Source organism: Carcharhinus amblyrhynchos, chromosome 3, assembly GCF_965287045.1.
Source record: "Carcharhinus amblyrhynchos chromosome 3, sCarAmb.v2.hapA, whole genome shotgun sequence".
In the NCBI taxonomy this organism is placed as follows: domain Eukaryota; kingdom Metazoa; phylum Chordata; class Chondrichthyes; order Carcharhiniformes; family Carcharhinidae; genus Carcharhinus; species Carcharhinus amblyrhynchos.
Window position 1 is genome coordinate 77,685,693 of NC_137326.1, and position 20,303 is coordinate 77,705,995.

Sequence of the window (20,303 nt, forward strand, 5' to 3'; positions counted from 1 at the left end):
GGCATCCAGCAAATGGTATCTCATTGAGCTGGACAATAGGAAAGAGATGTTGGGACGATGGTGTATGCAAATTCATGTAAAGCATGTTGCAGCAAAGGGTACTAAGGATGAGGTGGGATCATTTCTTACTGATACAGTCACATGGGATGTCACTTTTAACTTTGATTGGGTCAAGTTGAGTGTCAGTGTTGGAAGGTCGATGAGAGAGTTTCAAATATGGAGAGGTGAGAAAGTTGACATTGGGTCTTTACCCATTGAAGTTTAGAAGAATGAGAGATAATCTTATTGGAATATAAAAGTAGGGAGGTCTTGCTGCAGCTGTATAGGGCACTGGTGAGGCCGCAGCTGGAGTACTGTGTGCAGTTTTGGTCGCCGCACTTACGCAAGGATATTTTAGCCTTGGAGGGAGTGCAGAGGAGGTTTACTAGGCTGATACCGGAGTTGAGGGGGTTGAGCTATGAGGAGAGGCTGAATAAACAAGGCTTGTACTCGTTAGAGTTTAGAAGAATGAGGGGAGATCTCATTGAGACATATAAGATGATGAATGGGATGGATAGGATAGAGGTGGAGAGACTCTTCCAGCTCAGAAAAGACAGTAGGACTAGGGGGCACAGCCTCAAGATAAAGGGGGGGCGGTTTAGAACGGAGTTGAGGAGGAACTTCTTCACTCAAAGGGTGGTGAATCTCTGGAATTCTCTGCCCGTTGAAGTGGTGGAGGCTGCCTCGCTAAATATTTTTAAGACGCGGGTTGATGGATTTTTGATAAGCGAGGGGATTAAGGGTTATGGGGAGAGGGCGGGAATGTGGAACTGAGCCACGACAGATCAGCCATGATCTTATTGAATGGCGGGGCAGGCTCGAAGGGCTAGATGGCCTACTCCCGCTCCTATTTCTTATGTTCTTATGTTATGTTCTTATATACAATCCTAAGGGGATTTGGTGGGATAGATACCAGGAGGATGTGTCCACTTGTGTGTGTGAGAGAGAGAGACAGACAGAGATTAAAGTCAGGGGGAGACAGTTTAAGAATTAGAGGTCTACTGTTTAAGATGGAGATTAGAAGAATTTCTTTTCTCTGAAAAGGCCTTTTGTTTGTGGAATTTTCTTCCCCAAATGCAGTAGAGACTGGACCATTGCAAAGTGGGGTTGAGACCACAACCTTGATCTTATTGAATGGTGGGGCAGGTCTGAAGGGCCTACTTCTCCTAAGTCTTACGTTCCTATGGCCATAGATTTCAAAGTGACAGCATGTTGAAGGGCTTTGGAAAAGGAAGTCAGATTGAAGACAGGATAGTGGTTTGCAAGGGAAAGGAGATGATAGGTAGAACTTTTGAACAGGTGACGACAAAGATTTTGAAAACAAGGGGATGATATCTGCGAATTGAAAACCATTTATAATTCAGAAAGGGGAGTTAAATGTTAGCAGTTCAGTGAAAAGTTGAAAAGTTGGGATACAGTAGGTGTGGGAAGAGAAAAACCCTTTACCTCAATGAACACAGGAAAAATATTAGAAAGAGAAATGAATTAAGTGATTGGATCATTGACTTTTCATTTTGATAGCAAGATGCTCATAACAAACCTTAGAATCAGTAAAGACATACTCCTTCCGTTGTGTTTTTTTCACCTCAGAGTCAATTATGATCACCAACTTGTTCTGAAACTTCTGCGATTTGATTAACTGTAGAACTGAGAAAGTAATATTGGTGAGAGAAGACAGGGGAGTTCCATGTTACTTCCTTCCTAAGTCTCTTTAAGTGTTTGCATTTTTTGTACTAGCAACTGCCGGGAAATAACCCGGATATGCTCAAATTCTATTTGGGTACATTTTGCAGAACCTGGCACTTCATCTTCTTGGCACAAACTTCCGACTTTCAGGCTGTTATCAAAACACAAACTCAGGCCAACAGCAGCAACCAGATAGATACTCTTGGAACAGCCAGGAGGAACCAGTGACAATACAGAGTCAAAAGGACAGCCAAGGGTCATTTGTTGTGCATCCGCAAAACAGCTAAGGAACATCAGTAACCACACAAATACTCATCATAATCAGAAGACAATCTTAACCATTGAGTTGGGAGAGGCATTTGATTTTTTTCCCTTAGCATCTGAGGAGGCCAATGAATCACTAGCCAAATTGGACATCCCATGAGCTTCACTTAACATTTGATACAGATACTCTGCTGAGAAACCAAAAAATCCAGTGCAGGAATCATAGAAAAACGATTGGGCAAACCAGGCAATTATAATTGTATAAATGTACTGGTTTGGTCAGTGTAGCTCATGCCTTTGAATTAGAAGGTTGTGGGTTCACTTCCCACACTAGAGACTCGAGCACACAGTCTATGCCAAGATTCCAATGCAGTACTGCAAGAGCACTGCACGACCAGGAATGCTGTCTTTTGTATGAGGTGTTAAACCAAGGTTCTACCTGCCTTTTTAGGTTGATTGTAGGGATTATTTTAATTATTATTAAAGAGTAAGGGAATTCTCCTTGGTGGCCTGACCAATACTTATCCTTCAACCAACATCATTAAAACAGTTTAGCTAGTTATTATCACACTGCTGTCTCTGGGACCATGCTGTCCTTACATTGGTGGCCATATTTCTTACATTATAACAGTGACAACACTTCAAAAGTACTTAGTTGGCTGTAAAGTGCTTTGAGACAAGAACAAATCTTTCTTCCTCACCAGGGCACCAAAGAATCAGTAACGGTACAGAGACTCAACAAAACCTAGAGTAACAAGGAGACTCCCAGGGTCTGCCAACAGATGTTGGTAACTTTATATCACAGCAAACAAACCAAAGACCCCAGGAACCATAAGAATATGCTAAGGAAACATAGGGATGTCGCAGGATGGAGAAGGCGAGAAGGAGCTGATAAACCTGTCATGATGAAAGCATGCTGATGGATTTTGTTTCCCTTCATTCTTTCATAAGATGTGGGCACTGTTGACAATGCTAGCATTTATTTCCTTGAACCAAGTGGCTTAATTGGCAGTTAAGAGTCAACCACATTGCTATGGGTCTGGCGTCTCACGTAGGCCAGCCAAGTTCCCATGGCCAAATTTCCTGAGGACATCTGTGAATTAGGTGCGTTTTAAATAATAAGTTTCATGGTCATCATTTCAATTCCAGATTTCATTAATTGAATCTAAATTCCATCAGCTGCCATGGTGGGATTTGAACCCCCATGTCCACCAGAATATTAGCCTGGGCCTCTGGCTTACTAGTTTAGTGGAATTACCAACACATCACCATCTCTCCCTGCATGCATCTCCACCTTATTGTGCTGGCTTAATGCGTGATCAGGAGACCATGTAAAAAAAAAAGCAAAATTGGCACTGCAACAAGGAAAGTGGGGCTGTTTTTATTCCTGACAGCAGTGGATGACATTACGTGAGCGTGTTTGAGAGACATCTTCAGAGAAGGTAAAAAGAAGCATAGGTGCTAATGCAGTCCTGGTTGAAAAGGAATACAAAGAGTGGATGGAGATGTAAAAGATCACTGATCAGAAAACTTACTTCTGTTGTGATTGTAAAACTTTTCTTCTGGCCCATCCTTTGACTTCTTGACAATTAATTTCCCATTCTCTATGTCCACTTTCAAATGAATTTTCATGAAAATTCCAAAACTGTCCAATTTCACCTGAAAAATAGCGGAATCCTCATGATTAAATCTGAACTCTTTAGCTATCCCTTACCATCCCTTTGGTGAAGGTGGGGGTTTTTTTAAGAGGGAGGGAGTTGATGATGGCTACTTCAAAAGACAACTTTGGGGAGGCCACGAGGATAAGCTCTGCACAAACTTTCCATTTCCATGCAACAACTCTTGACCTTGTGGTGTTATTGGCAAACACTCATAAACAAAACAGGCCTACCTCAAAAACAGGAGCAATTTCTAAGTGTCGGTCTTGAACATCTGCATCTGGTGACTCAGGCTCGTAATCTCTCACCTGCGCAACATAAATTAGGGAAAGAATGGAACAGGCATTAATCGATCAGAGTGCTCCTGCCCATTTCTGATCTTGCCAGTTTTCTCTCCTCTCCTGAGGGACTCCTTGCTTGTGTTAGGTTCATATTCCGTAACAAATGTCCTCCCTCTGCTAACTGATCCAAGTGCTTATTCTTCATTGTAAGCCTAGGTATTATGGCCAGAATTTTCCATTGCTTGGGCAGACACGTTCCCGACCAGGAAGTGCATGAAATTGTGAGAGAAGCTGTCTAGCGAGAGTCATAACTAATGACAATCAAGTTGGCAATTTAGCCCGTTGAAGGCCAATTGAATGTAATTTTACATGGGCCGTCAGCTTTTAGGATTAGTGGGCAAGCTGACTGGCCAGGTTGCAACATTTTAGCTGCAACATGGATCCAGGGTGGGATGAAGTGTCAGGGCTGGCATAAATTGAAGAAAGGTGTCTGGGGACTGAGGTCTGTGTATGATTGTACTACCTGGACTCTCGTATCACGGGTCAGCAGCTTCCTGAGATAACTCCGCAGAGGCTGACCCCCTGAGGGAGCACATTAGAAACACCAGCCTGCACTCTCCCTGTTCTTGGAGCCCGCTCTAGTCCTGCCCTCCCCCACAGCACTATGGCCATTAACTGGCCACCCAGTGTGAAAATGCTCTCTGGAGCCAACTGCAGCCAGTAATGCATATTGCATCCATTTCTGGGCCCACTGCACACTCAACGTGTGAAAAATTCAGGCCTACTTGTTGTGGAGCTTCTGATAACTAATTGGGTATGTAATGTAGTGATTGTCCTGCCGGCCTAGTAAAGCAGACATTTGGATTATTAGTCCAGAGAATACACATTCAAATTTCACTATAGTGGTTTGAGAACTTGAAATCAATATTAGAAATCCAGAAATAAAACCTTGTAACATCTCCAGCTGTTGCCTTTGTTGGGAGCATGCTAAGTCATTTGGAGGCTAAGAATAGCCATGCAGTGCTCCTGACTTGTGTGGTTCATTGTCACACTGAATGGTGTATTTTCTATTTGTGTAGCAATTGACCACCTAAATTGTGCGATCCTGGGGCCAGCATGTGTGTAGTTTCTCTGAGACACTGTTCAGGACTTTTTTTATTCATTCATGGGACATGAGTTCACTGGCTGGCCAGCATTTATTGCCCATCCCTAGTTGCCCTTGAGAAGTTGGAGGTGAGCTGCAGTCCACATGCAATGAGTTGACCCACAATGCCATAAGAACATAAGAACTTAAGAAATAGGAGCAGGAGTAGGCCATCTAGCCCTTCAAGCCTGCCCCGCCATTCAATAAGATCATGGCTGATCTGTCGTGGCTCAGTTCCACATTCCCGCCCTCTCCCCATAACCCTTAATCGCCTCTCTTATCAAAAACCCATCAACCCGCGTCTTAAAAATATTTAGCGAGGTAGCCTCCACCACTTCAACGGGCAGAGAATTCCAGAGATTCACTACCCTTTGAGTGAAGAAGTTCCTCCTCAACTCCGTTCTAAACCGGCCCCCCTTTATCTTGAGGCTGTGCCCCCTAGTCCTATTATCCTTTCTGAGCGGGAAGAGTCTCTCCACCTCTATCCTATCCATCCCATTCATCATCTTAGACGTCTCAATGAGATCTCCCCTCATTCTTCTAAACTCTAACGAGTACAAGCCTAGTTTATTCAGCCTCTCCTCATAGCTCAACCCCCTCAACTCTGGTATCAGCCTAGTAAACCTCCTCTGCACTCCCTCCAAGGCCAAAATATCCTTGCGTAAGTACGGCGCCCAAAACTGCACACAGTACTCCAGCTGCGGCCTCACCAATGCCCTATACAGCCGCAGCAAGACCTCCCTACTTTTATATTCAATCCCCCTCGCTATGAAGGCCAGCATCCCAGTCGCCTTCCTGATCACCTGCTGCACCTGCAAGCTGGGTTTTTGCGACTCATGCACAAGGACCCCAAGGTCCCTCTGCACCGTCGCCTGCTGCAGTTTTTTGCCACGTAAGTGATAATCCTTCCTACCATTATTCCTACCAAAGTGGACCACCTCGCACTTGCCAACATTAAATTCCATTTGCCATTTCCTGGCCCATTCGCCCAGCCTATCTAGATCCTTCTGCAGACTCTCCACACCCTCCGCACAATTTGCCTTTCCTCCAATCTTGGTGTCATCAGCAAATTTCGACACCCTACACTCGGTTCCCTCCTCCAGATCATCTATATAAATGGTAAATAGCTGAGGCCCCAGCACCGACCCCTGAGGCACTCCACTAGTCACCATCCGCCAATCCGAATAGCACCCATTGACCCCCACTCTCTGCCTCCTATTTGACAACCAATCCTCTATCCACGCTAACACCCTACCCCCAACTTCCTGTCCCCTGACCTTCTGCAATAACCTCCTGTGAGGTACCTTGTCAAACGCCTTCTGAAAACCCAGAAAGACCACATCCACCGGCTCTCCTCTATCCACTGCCCTAGACACATCCTCATAGAACTCCAGTAAACTTGTCAGACACGACTTCCCTTTAACGAAACGTGCTGCGTCTGCTCTATCAAGCAATTCCTCTCAAGATGCCTCACTATTTCCTCCTTGATGACGGATTCTAACATTTTACCTACAACAGACGTTAAACTAACCGGCCTATAATTCCCTGCCTTTTGCCTGGCACCCTTCTTAAACAACAGCATAACATTAGCTGCTTTCCAATCTTCCGGCACTTCCCTGGAATCCAGCGACGTCTGGAAAATAACCACCAAGGCATCCACTATCACCTCCGCCATTTCTTTCAGAATCCTCGGATGCATTCCATCCGGTCCTGGCGACTTGTCCACAATCAGCCCCTCCAGTCTGTCGAGCACCTCCTCTCTAGTAACAGTAATGTCATTGAGACCCTCCAGACCTACCACCTTTCTATCTCTAACACCCGGCAAATTATTCACGTCCTCCTCCGTGAAGACAGAAACAAAAAAGTTATTCAGGACCTCAGCCATATCCCCATCCCCTACCACTAAGTCCCCCTTCTCATCCTCTAAGGGACCAACGTTCACCCTAGCTAGCCTCTTCCTTTTTACATATTTATAAAAATAGAGAGGGAATTCCAGGATTTAGAGAGGGAGGGAATTCCAGGATTTTGACCCAGCAACTGCAAAAGAACAGCAGTATACTTCCGAGTTAGCATTGATTGGAGAAGAACTTGCAGGCGGTGTTCCCATGTATCTGGTGCCCTTGTTCTTCTAGATGGAAGCGGTCGTGGGTTGGGAAGGTGCTGTCTAAAGATCTTTGATGAATTGCTGCAGTGTATCTTGTAGATAGTACACATTGCTGCTACTGAGCGTTGGTCGTAAAAGGAATGGATGTTTATGGATGTAGTGTTAATTAAGCAGACTGCTTTGTCCTGGATGGCGTCAAGCTTCTGAAGTGTTGTCGGAGCTGCATTCATCCGGGAAGTTGGAAGTATTCTATCACATTCTTGGCTTGTACCTTATAGACAGTGGCTAGGCTTTAGGGAGTTAGGAGGTGGGTTAATTGCTGCAGTATTCCTAACCTCTGACCTGCTCTTGCAGCCACTGTGTTTATGTGGCAAGTGCGGTTGACTTTCTGGTCAATGGTAACCCCAAGGATGTTGACAGTGGGGGTTTCAGTGAAGGTTACACCATTGAATGTCAATGTGATTAGAGTGTCTCTTATTGGTGATGGTTATTGTCTGGCATTTGTGTGGTGCAAATGTTATTTATGGAGCACAGGGTCATTATTTCATTAAATAGTTTCAATTTAATGTGGAACCATAATGAGCTTTTTCATCACTGAGAAACACTGACAATAGACCTACAGAAATCAGAAACACCAAGGTTGGATCTGTATCTATCATAATACAGGCTTCTCTGAAGTAAAGGAGCTCAATACAGACCAGGGGTGGAACCAGAGGTCTTTTATGGTTTGTAAATAAGAGAGCCATAAAGATTTTAAGATGTACATCAAATTGGTTTTTAAACCAGAAAGAACAATTGTCAAGACTAATGATGATCCTAGACAAGACTGGATGAGACATTGTTGTAATCCTTTATTGAAGTCAATCTCTGGTGCTGTTTGGTAAATGTCTAAATACCTGGTTCTCTATGGATGAGAGCACTCTGCTCAGTTCTCCAGCTGTTGAAAGCAACCTTCTAACACCTGCCTCAGTAGCAATCTGAAAAAACAATCACAATCACAATTAACAATTAATGATTAATCAATGCTCCTCCTTTTTCCTTGTGGACATGTAGATTTATTTAATAACAACTTCCTGTCAGATTCCCATCTGATCTGTGTGATGTGTGAACTTGAAACTCATGGATAGTTCCCAATGAACAAGGAGGTAACCCTCAGAACAGACAGACAACTCAGTGAATGCAACAATAACTTCAGGGAATGGACAGATTACCCTCAAGGAAAAGAAAAGAAAAGTAATTAATTTCTGTGAACAAAGATCAAGCTAACCTCAAGAGAACAGTGAAATAATTTCCTTGCTATAGGATCTTTTACCTGAGAGGGCAGATGGGGCCTTAATTAATGTCTCATCTACAAGACAGCATAGCAAACCCTCAATACTGCACCAAAAAAAAACACCAACGCCTCTATTTTCTCAGAAGACTAAGGAAATTTGGCATGGCAGTTACGACTCTCACCAACTTTTACAGATGCAGCATAGAAAGCATTCTTTTTGGTTATATCACAGCTTGGATGGCTCTTTCTCTGTCCAAGACTGCAAGAAACTACAAAAGGTCATGAATGTACCCAATCTATCACGAAAACCAATCTCCCATCCACTGACTCTGTTTACACTTCCTGCTGCCTCGGCAAAGCAGCCAGCATAATTAAGGACCCCACGCACCCCAGACATTCTCTCTTCCACCTTCATTCATTGGGAAAAAGATACGAAGTCCGAGGACACGTACCAACCAACTCAAGAATAGCTTCTTCCCTGCTGCCATCAGACTTTTGAATGGACCTACCTTGCATAAAGTTGATCTTTCTCTACACCCTAGTTATAAATGTAACCGTACATTCTGCAGTCTCTCGTTTCCTTCTCTATGAGCAGTATGCTTTGTCTGTATAGACAAGAAACAATACTTTTCACTGTATGCTAAAATATGTTACAGTAATAAATCAAATCAAAGTGCCATCCTAAATTATGCGCTGCATGTGCAACTTAAAACTACAGCTTCTTGGCTCGAATTCTCCAATGTCGAATGCCCATCACTGCTACCAGCAAGAATTGATAATTTAGTGTTGAACTAAATCTCCATTCACATCAGCAGAACCAGAGTACCCCCAGCTGCAGGCAGTGATTCAAGCTTGGTGATCACTGAGTCACGGGTAACAATTAAATTGGAAACTTGTTTCTATTTGTTCACTGAATGCAGGTATCGCCAGCTAGGCAGCATTTATTGTTCAGGGGGCATTTAAGAGTCAACCACAGTGCTGTGGATCTGGAGTCATATGTAAGCCAGACCAAGTAAGATTGGCAGATTTCTTTCCCTACAGGACATTTGTGAGTCAAATGGGTTTTTACAACAATGATTTTGCAGTCATCACTCGTCTTTTTAATTCCGGATTTTTATTGAATTCAAATTTTACTATCTAACATGGAATCCGGGTCCTGTTACCCTGGGTCTCTGGATTACTAGTTCACTGGCAACACCACTGCACCACCAGCTTCCCAACTACACAGCAATAACTGCCAGGGAATGGAGAAATAATCTAAGTAAGTGTAAATTAACTCAATGGATGAAGGTTAGTATGACAGCTATATAAGGGAGTTTAAAAAAACAAAATGACTGTCGCCCACGTTGCATCACTTTTTGCTTACATGTTATGAGGGAATATTAATTGACATGTAAGTATCCCCTTTATAGACCATCAAGATTTGGTGAAGACCTTTCATGATGACAGGGTACCAACAGCACACCAGAATGATTGGCCGTGATTTTACAGCTCAGTGACCCTCTCCACAGGTCAGAAAGTCGTGGATCTCGGTCAGTCACAGAAGTCCTGTCTACGTTTCACGCCACCTTGAGTTCCAGCAGTGAAGATCCCATAATGATGGAGGTATGAAGGTACCTTGAGTCATGCGCATTGGAGTCAATCAGGCATGATGTGGAGATGACAGCGTTGGACTAGGGTAAGCACAGTAAGAAGTCTCATAACACCAGATTAAAGTCCAACAGGTTTATTTGGTAGTACAAGCCAAAAGCTTTCACAGCGCTGCTCCTTCATCAGGTGAGTGGAAGTTCTGTTCACAAACAGAGCACGTGAAGACACAAACTCAATTTACAAAATAATGGTTGGAATGTGAGTCTTTACAGGTAATCAAGTCTTCAAGGTACAGACAGTGTGAGTGGGGAGGGTTAAGCACAGGTTAAAGAGATGTATATTGTCTCCAGACAGGACAGTTAGTGAGATTTTGCAAGCCCAGGCAAGCCGTGGGGGTTACAGATAGTGTGACATGAACACAAGACCCTGGTTGAAGCCGTCCTCATATGTGCGGAACTTGGCTATCAGCCTCTGCTCAGCAATTCTGCATTGTTGTGTGTCATGAGGCTGCCTTGGAGAACGCTTACCCGAAGATCAGAGGTTGAATGCCCATGCCCAACTGGAAGAGAACACTCCTGCCTTGTCGAGCGGTGTTCATTCTTCTGTTGTGGTAGGGTCTGCATGGTCTCCCCAGTGTACCATGCCTCGGGACATCCTTTCCTGCAGCGTATCAGGTAGACAATGTTGGCCAAGTTGTAAGAGTATATACCATGTACCTGGTGGATGGTGTTCTCATGTGAAATGATGGATCTGTGTCGATGATCCGGCACGTCTTGCACAGGTCGCTGTGACAGGGTTGTGTGATATTGTGGTCACTGTTTTCCTGAAGGCTGGGTAGTTTGCTGCGGAAAGTGATCTGTTTGAGGTTGTGCGGTTGTTTGAAAGCAAGAAGTGGGGGTGTGGGGATGACCTTAGTGAGATGTTCATCTTCATCAATGACTCCACTCACTGTCTGTACCTTTAAGACTTGATTACCTGTAAAGACTCGCATTCCAACCATTATTTCGTAAACTGAGTTTGTGTCTTTATACGCCCTGTTCGTAAACTGAAATCCCACTCACCTGACGGAGCAGCGAGCACTTCAAAAGCTGGTGGCTTTTACTACCAAGTAAACCTGTTGGACTTTGGCCTGATTTTGTGAGACTTCTTGCTGTGTGTTTGTCCCAGCCCAACGCCAGCATCTCCACATCATCGAATCTATATAACCCAGAGAGCTGTGTTTACACACATTGTCTCTCACTGGAATCTACATAACCCAGAGAGCTGTAATAACACAACATACTCTCTCACTGGGATCTATATAATGATGTGGAGATGCTGGCATTGGACTGGGGTGGGCACGGTGGGAGGTCTCATAACACCAGGTTGAAGTCTAATGGGTTTATTCATCACTCACCTGATGAAGGAGCAGCACTCCAAAAGTTTGTGGCTTGTGCTACCAAATAAACCTGTTGGACTTCAGCCTGGTGGTGTGAGACTTCTTACTGTGTCAATAAGGCAGGCATGGCGTACTGAATAAGGATGATTCATTAGGACGGAGAGGCAGACCAGTGGGGGTTATTTTTCAAAAGGGGTGACCTTGCTGCTGGGGAGAGGATGACCAATTAGAGGGCTCTTCCCCACCGAGCAGAGCGTCATTGATAGCACCAGAGATGGCTCTTAATTGGCCACCTAGGCCTCAACTGGCCTAAAGCTAGGAGGTCCATCTGCCACCTACCCCACCCCTAGTAGAATAGTAGTAGTGGCAGGAAGGTGGTATGAATGGCACCATCCCACCACCATTCCAACTAGCTTTGTGCCTCAGCTCCTTTCTCATTGTGCACCCCATGACCCAGTAAGATCCCAGTCATCATGGCTTAAAGGCTTAAATTAGAAGGAGTAAGTAAAACTTTGAACAAACATTAGAGCACCAGAGGAATGAATAAAGAGTCTGACTCGAATAAATTCATCCCACAGATTTAACCATTATCAACATAGCTGTGGTTGCCAACTCTGGCTGGATGTATTCCTGGTGTGACATAACCTCCATCTCTCACCTGTGTAACTTTTTTTGCTGTGGAGTGCATGACTTAGTCCTTTTACTGATCCTTCCATTTCTAATGGCGTCACAATGGCACAGTGTTAGCACTGCTGCCTCACAGCCCCAGGGACCTGGATTCAATTCCCGCTTCAGGTCACTATCTGTGTGGAGTTTACACACTCTTCCCATGTCTGCACGGGTTTGCTTTGGGTGCTCTGGTTTCCTCTCACATTCCAAAAATGTGCAGGTTAGGTTGATTGGCCATGCTAAATTGCCCCTTTGTGTCAGTGGAATTAACAGGGTAAATACGTGGGGTTATGGGGATAGGGCCTGGTTGGGACTGTTGTCGGTGCAGGCTTGATGGGCTAAATGGCCTCTTTCTGCTCTCTAAGGATTCAAAGATTCTGAAGTGACTGGCCAGCCTTCATATTGCATTGTATTTTTAATTTTCTTCATGTGCTTTTCAAAAGGGGTTTTGAATGCCTTTTGTACCAACTAGAATCCAGTTGTACCTGAAGGTAAGATTCAACTCCCCAAGTTGCCAACAGGTTTCTATGTTTTGTCATTAAGTTAGTGTGCACTCAAAGGTGACATGCATGACCCCAGACAGTCAAACCGCCATTTCTACTCTCCAATATATTTTTGGCTAAATCAATAAAAAGTGAAAGAAAATGAAAACAACTTGCAATTTGTTTAATGCTCCTATAATGTCCCAACATCAATGCCCCCGAAAATTAATCTCCCATTCCTGGAGACTTCACAACAGCCTGGAGGATTGGCAACCACTAGAAATCACCTCAGCAATGAGTCAGCATTATTGAGGAAGGCAAAAGAGGAAGCTGGAAGGCGGAAGCTAGAACAGAGAATACATTGCGTCACGCAGCTAGTTACCACCAAGCAACAATAGAGGACTGTGACTGTTTATGATGCTTGACAAAGGTTGAGATTTGGGCCTGATTCAGGCTGCTCTGCAGACTCATTATGGACAGAAACATGCGTTCCTACTCCCAGAAGCTCATCCACGGAAACCTTTTGGCAATCTGCCCAGCCACAGGACAATGTAACACCTGTTACAGTCCTATTACAGTCATGGACCATCAACCAATTAACTTTCGAACTAAATAAAGTTAGCTGAATGGCTGACAGAGATATCAATGATGTGGGTATGCCGGCGTTGGACTGGCGTAAACACAGTGAAAAGTCTGACAACACCAGGTTTTAGTCCAACCTATTTATTTGATAATATACTCACAAGCTTTCGGGGTTAGCCCCTTCGTCAGGTGAATGGAGAGTTCTGGCCTCAGACAGAGCATATAAAGCACAGACAGTTTAGAGAATGTCAGTAATCTCTAAACTGTCTGTGCTTTATATGCTCTGTCTGAGGCCAGAACTCTCCATTCACCTGACGAAGGGGCTAACCCCGAAAGCTTGTGAGTATATTATCAAATAAATAGGTTGGACTAAAACCTGGTGTTGTCAGACTTTTCACAGAGATATCAATGGCAGTGATCAGGAAACACAGAGCGTGATAACCACAGGCCTTGGTTATCCAAGGAAATAAATGAAAAGCTGACGCATTCAGAGTGGCTAAAAGTAGTGGGCGATTAGAAGATTGGGAAAAATTTAAAAATCAACGAAGAATGACTAAGAAGGTGATAAAGAAAGGAAAGATAGACTATGAAGCTAAACTAGCACTAAATATGAAAAAGGACAGTAAAAGTTTTTACAAATATATAAAGAAGAGAAGGCTGGCTAGAGTGAATGTTGGACCCTTAGAGGATGAGAGGGGGGATTTAGCAGTGGGAGATGAGGAAATGGCTGAGGCTTTAAATAAGTTTTTTGCCTTGGTCTTCATGGAGGAGGACACAAATAGTTTGCCGGATCTTAAAGAGAGAAGGATAGTAGGAGTTGAGGGCTTGAATGTGATTACTGTCACTAGAGAGGTAGTGCTTGATAGACTAATGGGACTGAAGGTGGACAAGTCCCCAAGACTGGATGGAATGCATCCCAGGGTTCTGAAAGAAATGGCAGAGGTGATAGTGGATGCCTTAGTGATTATTTACCAAAATTCGCTGGATTCCAGGGAAGTGCCAGAAGATTGGAAAACAGCTAATGTTACGCTGCTGTTTAAAAAAGGTAACAGACAAAAGGCAGGGAATTATAGGCCGGTTAGTTTCACGTCTGTAGTTGGAAAAATGCTTGAAACCGTCAAAGAAGAAATAGCGAGGCACCTAGAAAAGAATGGTTTGATAGAGCAGACGCAGCACAGATTCGTTAGGGGAAGTCGTGTTTGACAAATTTATTGGATTTCTATGAGGATGTGACTAGTGTGGTAGACAGAGGGGAACTGGTGTATGTGGTGTTTTTAGATTTCCAAAAGGCGTTTGATAAGGGGCCTCATAAAAAGTTGCTACAGAATGTTAGGGTGCACGGAATTGGGGGTAAGGTGTTAGCATGGATAGAGGATTGGCTGTCTAATAGGAAGCAGAGAGTTGGTATCAATGGGTGCTATTCTGATTGGCGGTTGGTGACTAGTGGAGTGCTACAGGGATCGGTGCTGGGGCCTCATCTATTTACCATTTATATAGATGACCTGGAGGAGGGGGCAGAGTGTAGGGTGACGAAATTTGCTGATGAGTGGAAAAGCAAATTGCGTGGAGGGTGTGGAAAGTCTGCAGAGGGATCTGGATAGGCTAAGCGAGTGGGCAAGGACCTGGCAGATGGAGTATAGCAAAGTGAGGTTATCCACTTTGGCAGAATTAATAGTAGGAGGGATTATTATTTAAAAGGCGAAAAGCTGCAGCATGCTACGGTGCAGAGGGACCTGGGGGTCCTTGTGCACGAGTCGCAAAAACCCAGTCTGCAGGTGCAGCAGGTGATCAAGAAGGCGAATGGAATGTTGGTCTTTATAGAGAAGGGGATAGAATATAAAAGTAGGGAGGTCTTGCTGCAACTGTACAGGGTACTGGTGAGGCCGCAGCTGGAGTACTGTGTGCAGTTTTGGTCGCCACACTTGTGGAAGGATATATTGGCTTTGGAGGGAGTGGAGGAGGTTCACTAGGTTGATACCGGAGATGAGGGGGTTAGACTATGAAGAGAGACTAAATAGACTGGGTCTGTACTCGTTGGAGTTTAGAAGAATGAGGGGGGAAATCTTAGACACGTATAAGATAATGAAGGGGATGGATAGGGTAGAGGCAAAGAGATTCTTCCCACTTAGAAAGGATAGCAGGACTAGAGGGCACAGCCTCAAGATAAGGTGGGGGGGGCAGTTTAGATCAGAGTTGAGGAGGAACTTCTTCACTCAAAGGGTGGTGAATCTCTGGAATTCTCTGCCTGTTGAAGTGCTGGAGGCTACCTCGCTAAATATTTAAGTCACGGGTAGATAGGTTTTTGATAAACAAGGGAATTAAGGGTTATGGGGAGAAAGCAGGAAAGTGGAACTGATCCACTTCAGATCAGCCATGATCTTATTGAATGGCGGGGCAGGCTTGAAGGGCTAGGTGGCCTACTCCTGCTCCTATTTCTTCTGTTCTTACGATTTTCCATTCTCTGCACAGGGAGCTGCCAGGGGTGAGAAAACTGGCATGTAGTTCACAAGCTGGACAGCTGAGTTTTCTTTGCTGATAATGTAGCACTCTGTGCAGAAAAGCTGTGGAGACATGGCCTACGCTGGCATGGAGGCATGGCCTATGCTGGTGGGATGAGAAAGCTGGCAATCCCAAGAACAGGGTACCAATGTCCAATATAAAGCACAGTTAGTCTCACCATATGCACAAGGAGAAACTCTTCTACTCCTCCCTCCCAGATGGTCTTAAGGGATTCCCACTCCACACACACAAGGAGAACATACCCATGATAATGGAGCTTCCAGAAGGCCCCCTGGCACTGTCCCTATACAATTCGGGCATGTCCCTCTTTCCATGGGGGCTTTGCCTAACTGTATAACCTCCCCCACCCCTGCCCACCTCTGAAAGGTTCCCTTCACTCGGTTCCCATTTTTGGAAAGCATTTGTAAGCCTTGCTGTCATGATGGGAATTCCAAACGTTGGGGGATGATACGGGGGGAGGAAGCCCACTAATTATATTCAAATTTATTAAAATGAAGTTCCCACCCTGTTATGCCACCAGCAGAGGGCAGGGAGAATCAGAAAATGAGGTCTTGCCAGCGAGATTGTTGTTTTTCCAATTCACGTGAGAATTTGCACCTGTGCTGCCGTTTGCGCTCACAGCAAACTGGGGCACAAAATCGCAGCAACAGATTTCTGATAGACAAAGGATTAAAGAGTTGTGGTGAGTGGATGGCAAAGTGGAGCTTTGGTTTTTAAACTCAATTAAATTGAGTTTAAAAATTGGCAAGTCATGTTGCAGCTTTATAGAATCTTAGTTAGGCTGCACTTGGGATATAGTGTTCCATTCTGGTCGCCACACTACCAGAAGGATATGGAGGCTTTGGAGAGGGTACAGAAAAGATTTACAAGCATTTTGCCTGGGATGGAGGGCATTAGTCATGACGAGAGGTTGGAAAAACTTGGTTTGTTCTCACTGGAACGACAGAGGTTGCGAGCAGACCTGATAGAAGTCTATAAGATTATGAGGTATGGACAGAGTGGATAATCAGAAGCTTTTTCCCAGAGTGGAAGAGTCAATTACTTGGGGCCATAGGTTTTAAGGCACGAGGGGTAAGGTTTAAAAGAGATGTATGAGGCAGATTTTTTTTTTTTTACACAGAATGCTGGAACCTATTGCCGGAGGATGTAGTGGAAGTGGATACTGTAATGACTTTTAAGGGGCATCTTGACAAGTACATGAATGAGATGGGGATAGAGGTCTCTGGAAAAGTAGGGGGTTTTAGTTAAGTCATGGGCAGCATAGTCGGTGCAGGCTTGGAGGGCTAAAGGGCTTGTTCCTGTGCTGTAATTTTGTTTGTTCTTTGGATCAGCCATGATCTTATTAAACAGTGGTGCAGGCTCAAAGGGGTTATTGGCCTCCTCCTGCTCCAATATCTGAAGGTTCAGGCCTAGGTCAAGCCCACTTTCTGATTCAATGCAGCTTGCAAACTAACGAAGGAGGTAAAGTGCAAAAAAAATGCAACAAGAAAAACCACTGAGCTGGTGAGAGATTTCAGGCTGTTATCTGGCAGGTTCACTCAGTCCTTGGTGCACATCAGAAAGTGCTAGGCTCCACTTACATTCTAAACATATAAAACCTAGATTGGTCACACTCCACTGTAGCATTGAGGGAATGCCAAATGGTCAGAGGAACTATGGGTGGCACAGTGATTAGCACAATTGACTCAATGCCATGGACCAGGGTTTAATTCTGGCCTTGGGTGATTATCTGTGAGGAGTTTGCACATTCTCTCTACGTCTGTGTGATTTTCTTCCGGGTGCTCCGGTTTCCTCTCAGTCCAAAGATGTGCGCGTTAATTGGCTATACTAAATTGCCCCTTAGTGTCAGGAGGATTACAGGGTAAATATGTGGGATTATGGGGATAGGGCCTGAGTGGGATTGTTGTCGGTGCAGGCTCTATGGGCTGAATAGCCACCTTCTGCAGCGTAGGGATTATATTGTCTTTCTGACAAGACCTTAAACTAAGGTTTTGTATGCTATGTCAAATGCCTTAAAAAATCCCAAGACAATATTTTTTTTCAAATGATGAGAGGACCCTACAGGACCCGCCCAATATTTATCCCTCAACAGCATCACCAAAAACAGACTATAGTAGTTTCTGGATTTTGCTATGCATAAATTTGGCCCCTGCATTTCCTACATTACAACAATTGATTCTTAAAACAATGATACTGGATTAGTTGCTTATGGATGGTGTGAGATTAAGAGGTGCCAAATAAATGCAGGTCTTTCTTTTTAACATTCACCGCCTCTTTTCTTGAGATACATTCCTGTTGCATCTGGTCCACTACAGTGATGATTTCAATGGGTAAATGCATCTTCCACTGATAAACTCAGTCTGACTCCCAACCCAAACTGAGTTGGCTGCCCTCCGCTGCTTTGAAAGAAGTTACAGCTTGTCTCTACAGCTACACTGTATCAAGGCCCAACCCTCTTGCACCCGCAGGATGTATTTGATGTGAATAGCACAGACGCATTTAAGGGGAAATTAGGGAAGCATGTGAGGGTGGAGAGTGTTGAGGGTGGAGCATAAATACCAGCTGGTTGGACCGAATGGCCTGTTCCTATGCTGTATATTCAATGTAACATGATGTACCCACTAAAAAATGCACAAGGGCCAGACAAATAGGCCACTGACAAGTCACTGCCTCAGTTCTTATCAATGAGCAAGCAATGAACCAATCACAGAACACAGAACACAACAAACCCAGAGGGAAAAAACAGCTCTGTGCTGAATGTTGAGATGGTCTCTTTAAGTTACCTTGTTTGAGGGGCAAATTAGGACAGAGTGTGAGTAATCACATCAGAGGGTGAAGTCCTGACTTTGGGAAGACATCTAGAAGGCATACAGATGACATGTCAGGATTGGGACAACTAGTGGGTTACAAGCTTCTGTACAAGTTTGTCCTTGTTAATAAATACCTGATGAAGTCTGTAAGTGTGCATCATTTCAAGTTTGGACCAGAATTATTATTTCCCAGTTTTTTTTTTCTGATCTTCCATTTTAAAGTATATAAGACCAGTATTCTTGTTTCCCTGTTTTACCGTTTCTTCCTTCTAAAAACCAAAAGGTTACCAGCCTCAGAAAGCCTAGTGTGGGTGAAGGGTAGTAATTAGTTTCCAGATTTTGTGGGGAGTCTGACGGAACATCACAGTTTCATTTTTGGAAGAACAGAACATTCTTGCAAAGCAGCAGGGGAAGCTACGCGTGACACTCATTCATTATTGGCCAAGACTTCCCCCCTGAGCTATTTTTACTGAAGCTTATGTGACTGGTTGCCGAGCATCAAAGGAAAACAACATGCAAACCCTTTTCTGCTGAGCTGCAGCCAGATTAAAAGAGATTAGTGTTTATTTTTAGAAAAGGAGTTGATTTGAAAGATAGCCATAGCAGAAAGTGCTGAAAGATGCTTCAGTCATCCTTGTACAGACCTACACCGTGAAATGAAAGAAACAAATTCGATGGGAACAGGTTCGGAGGAAATCCTTGTAGAGTCAGGCTTTTTCCCTTTGCAGAAGGGGAGACTGAGTTGATCCTAATGAACGATTCTGAAAGAAGTGATAAAAGCAGATGCCCAGACAACCCATTCATTGTAATAAGTGAATAAACATTTACCAGCATTAACATTAAATGTCCAAAATTTCCTTGCTGAAGGAAGTGATAACCAGAAAATTAATTAAGGTGTTTAAGAATACCTGCTAATTGGAGAGTTAGGAGAGGATATCAAGAGGTTGGTCAATATGATGAAATCTCAGAAAATTTCCATCGTTGGAGAGAAATGGATGGACTAAGGAAGGAATTGCTGAGACAGTTCTGGGACAAAGAAGGCCATTGGATTTGCACCCCATTCACCACCTTCAACACTCACTCCTCCTCTACCACCGATGCACAATGGCAGCTGTGTGTACCATACACAAGATGCATTACAGCAACTCACTTTTGACAGCATCTTTCAAATCCATGATCTCTACTACCTAGAAGGACAAGGGCAGCCGATGTATGGGAACCCTGCACCTACAAGTTTCCCTCCAAGCCACTCACCATCCTGACTTGGAAATATATTGCCGTTCCTTTACTGTCACTGGGATCAAAGTCCTGGACCTCTCTCCTTAACAGCACTTTGAATCTATCTACACTATATTGACTGCAGCAGTTCAAGAAGGTGGCTCATCACTACTGTCCCTAGAGTGATTTGGGATAGACAATAATGTGGCCTGGCCAGCAGCATCCACATCTCATGAATGAAGTTTTTTGACCAAGGAAGCCCAAAGCTCTACCACTAATGGCATGGAGAGAGAGTAAGGATGCATTGAAGGAACTTTAGGATCAGGAAGTTGTCAAAATAGAGTTGTTAAGACCTTGAAGACTTTAAATTCAACGTGTTGAGGAGCAGGTAGTCAGAAAAAACACAGGGATGGGTGAACAAGATTCAAAGTAACACAGGATATCACTGGCTGACTTTGCACAAGTTGCAAATAAGGTAATTAGGCACATGAAGGAGAGTCATATTGACCTTTTTGATTCTAACATAATCAAAATGTGGATGAATGCTACAGGAGACTACTGAAGCAGATAGCGTGAATGGGGGTCAAAAGACAGATGTGTTTCAC

The 20,303-nt window shown here is 44.1% G+C and overlaps 1 protein-coding gene across 1 annotated transcript in view; it reads right to left on the reverse strand.

Moving 5' to 3' along the window:
- Nucleotides 1-20,303, reverse strand: part of inpp5d (inositol polyphosphate-5-phosphatase D) — a 161,232-nt gene that overhangs the window by 82,538 nt on the left and 58,391 nt on the right. Inside the window, exons 7-10 of the mRNA XM_080185413.1 lie at nt 8,073-8,153; nt 3,881-3,955; nt 3,525-3,648; nt 1,580-1,686 (exon numbers count right to left, since the gene is read on the reverse strand). Coding sequence (XP_080041539.1) covers nt 1,580-1,686; nt 3,525-3,648; nt 3,881-3,955; nt 8,073-8,153 — 387 coding nt within the window. The remainder of the gene's footprint in view (nt 1-1,579; nt 1,687-3,524; nt 3,649-3,880; nt 3,956-8,072; nt 8,154-20,303) is intronic.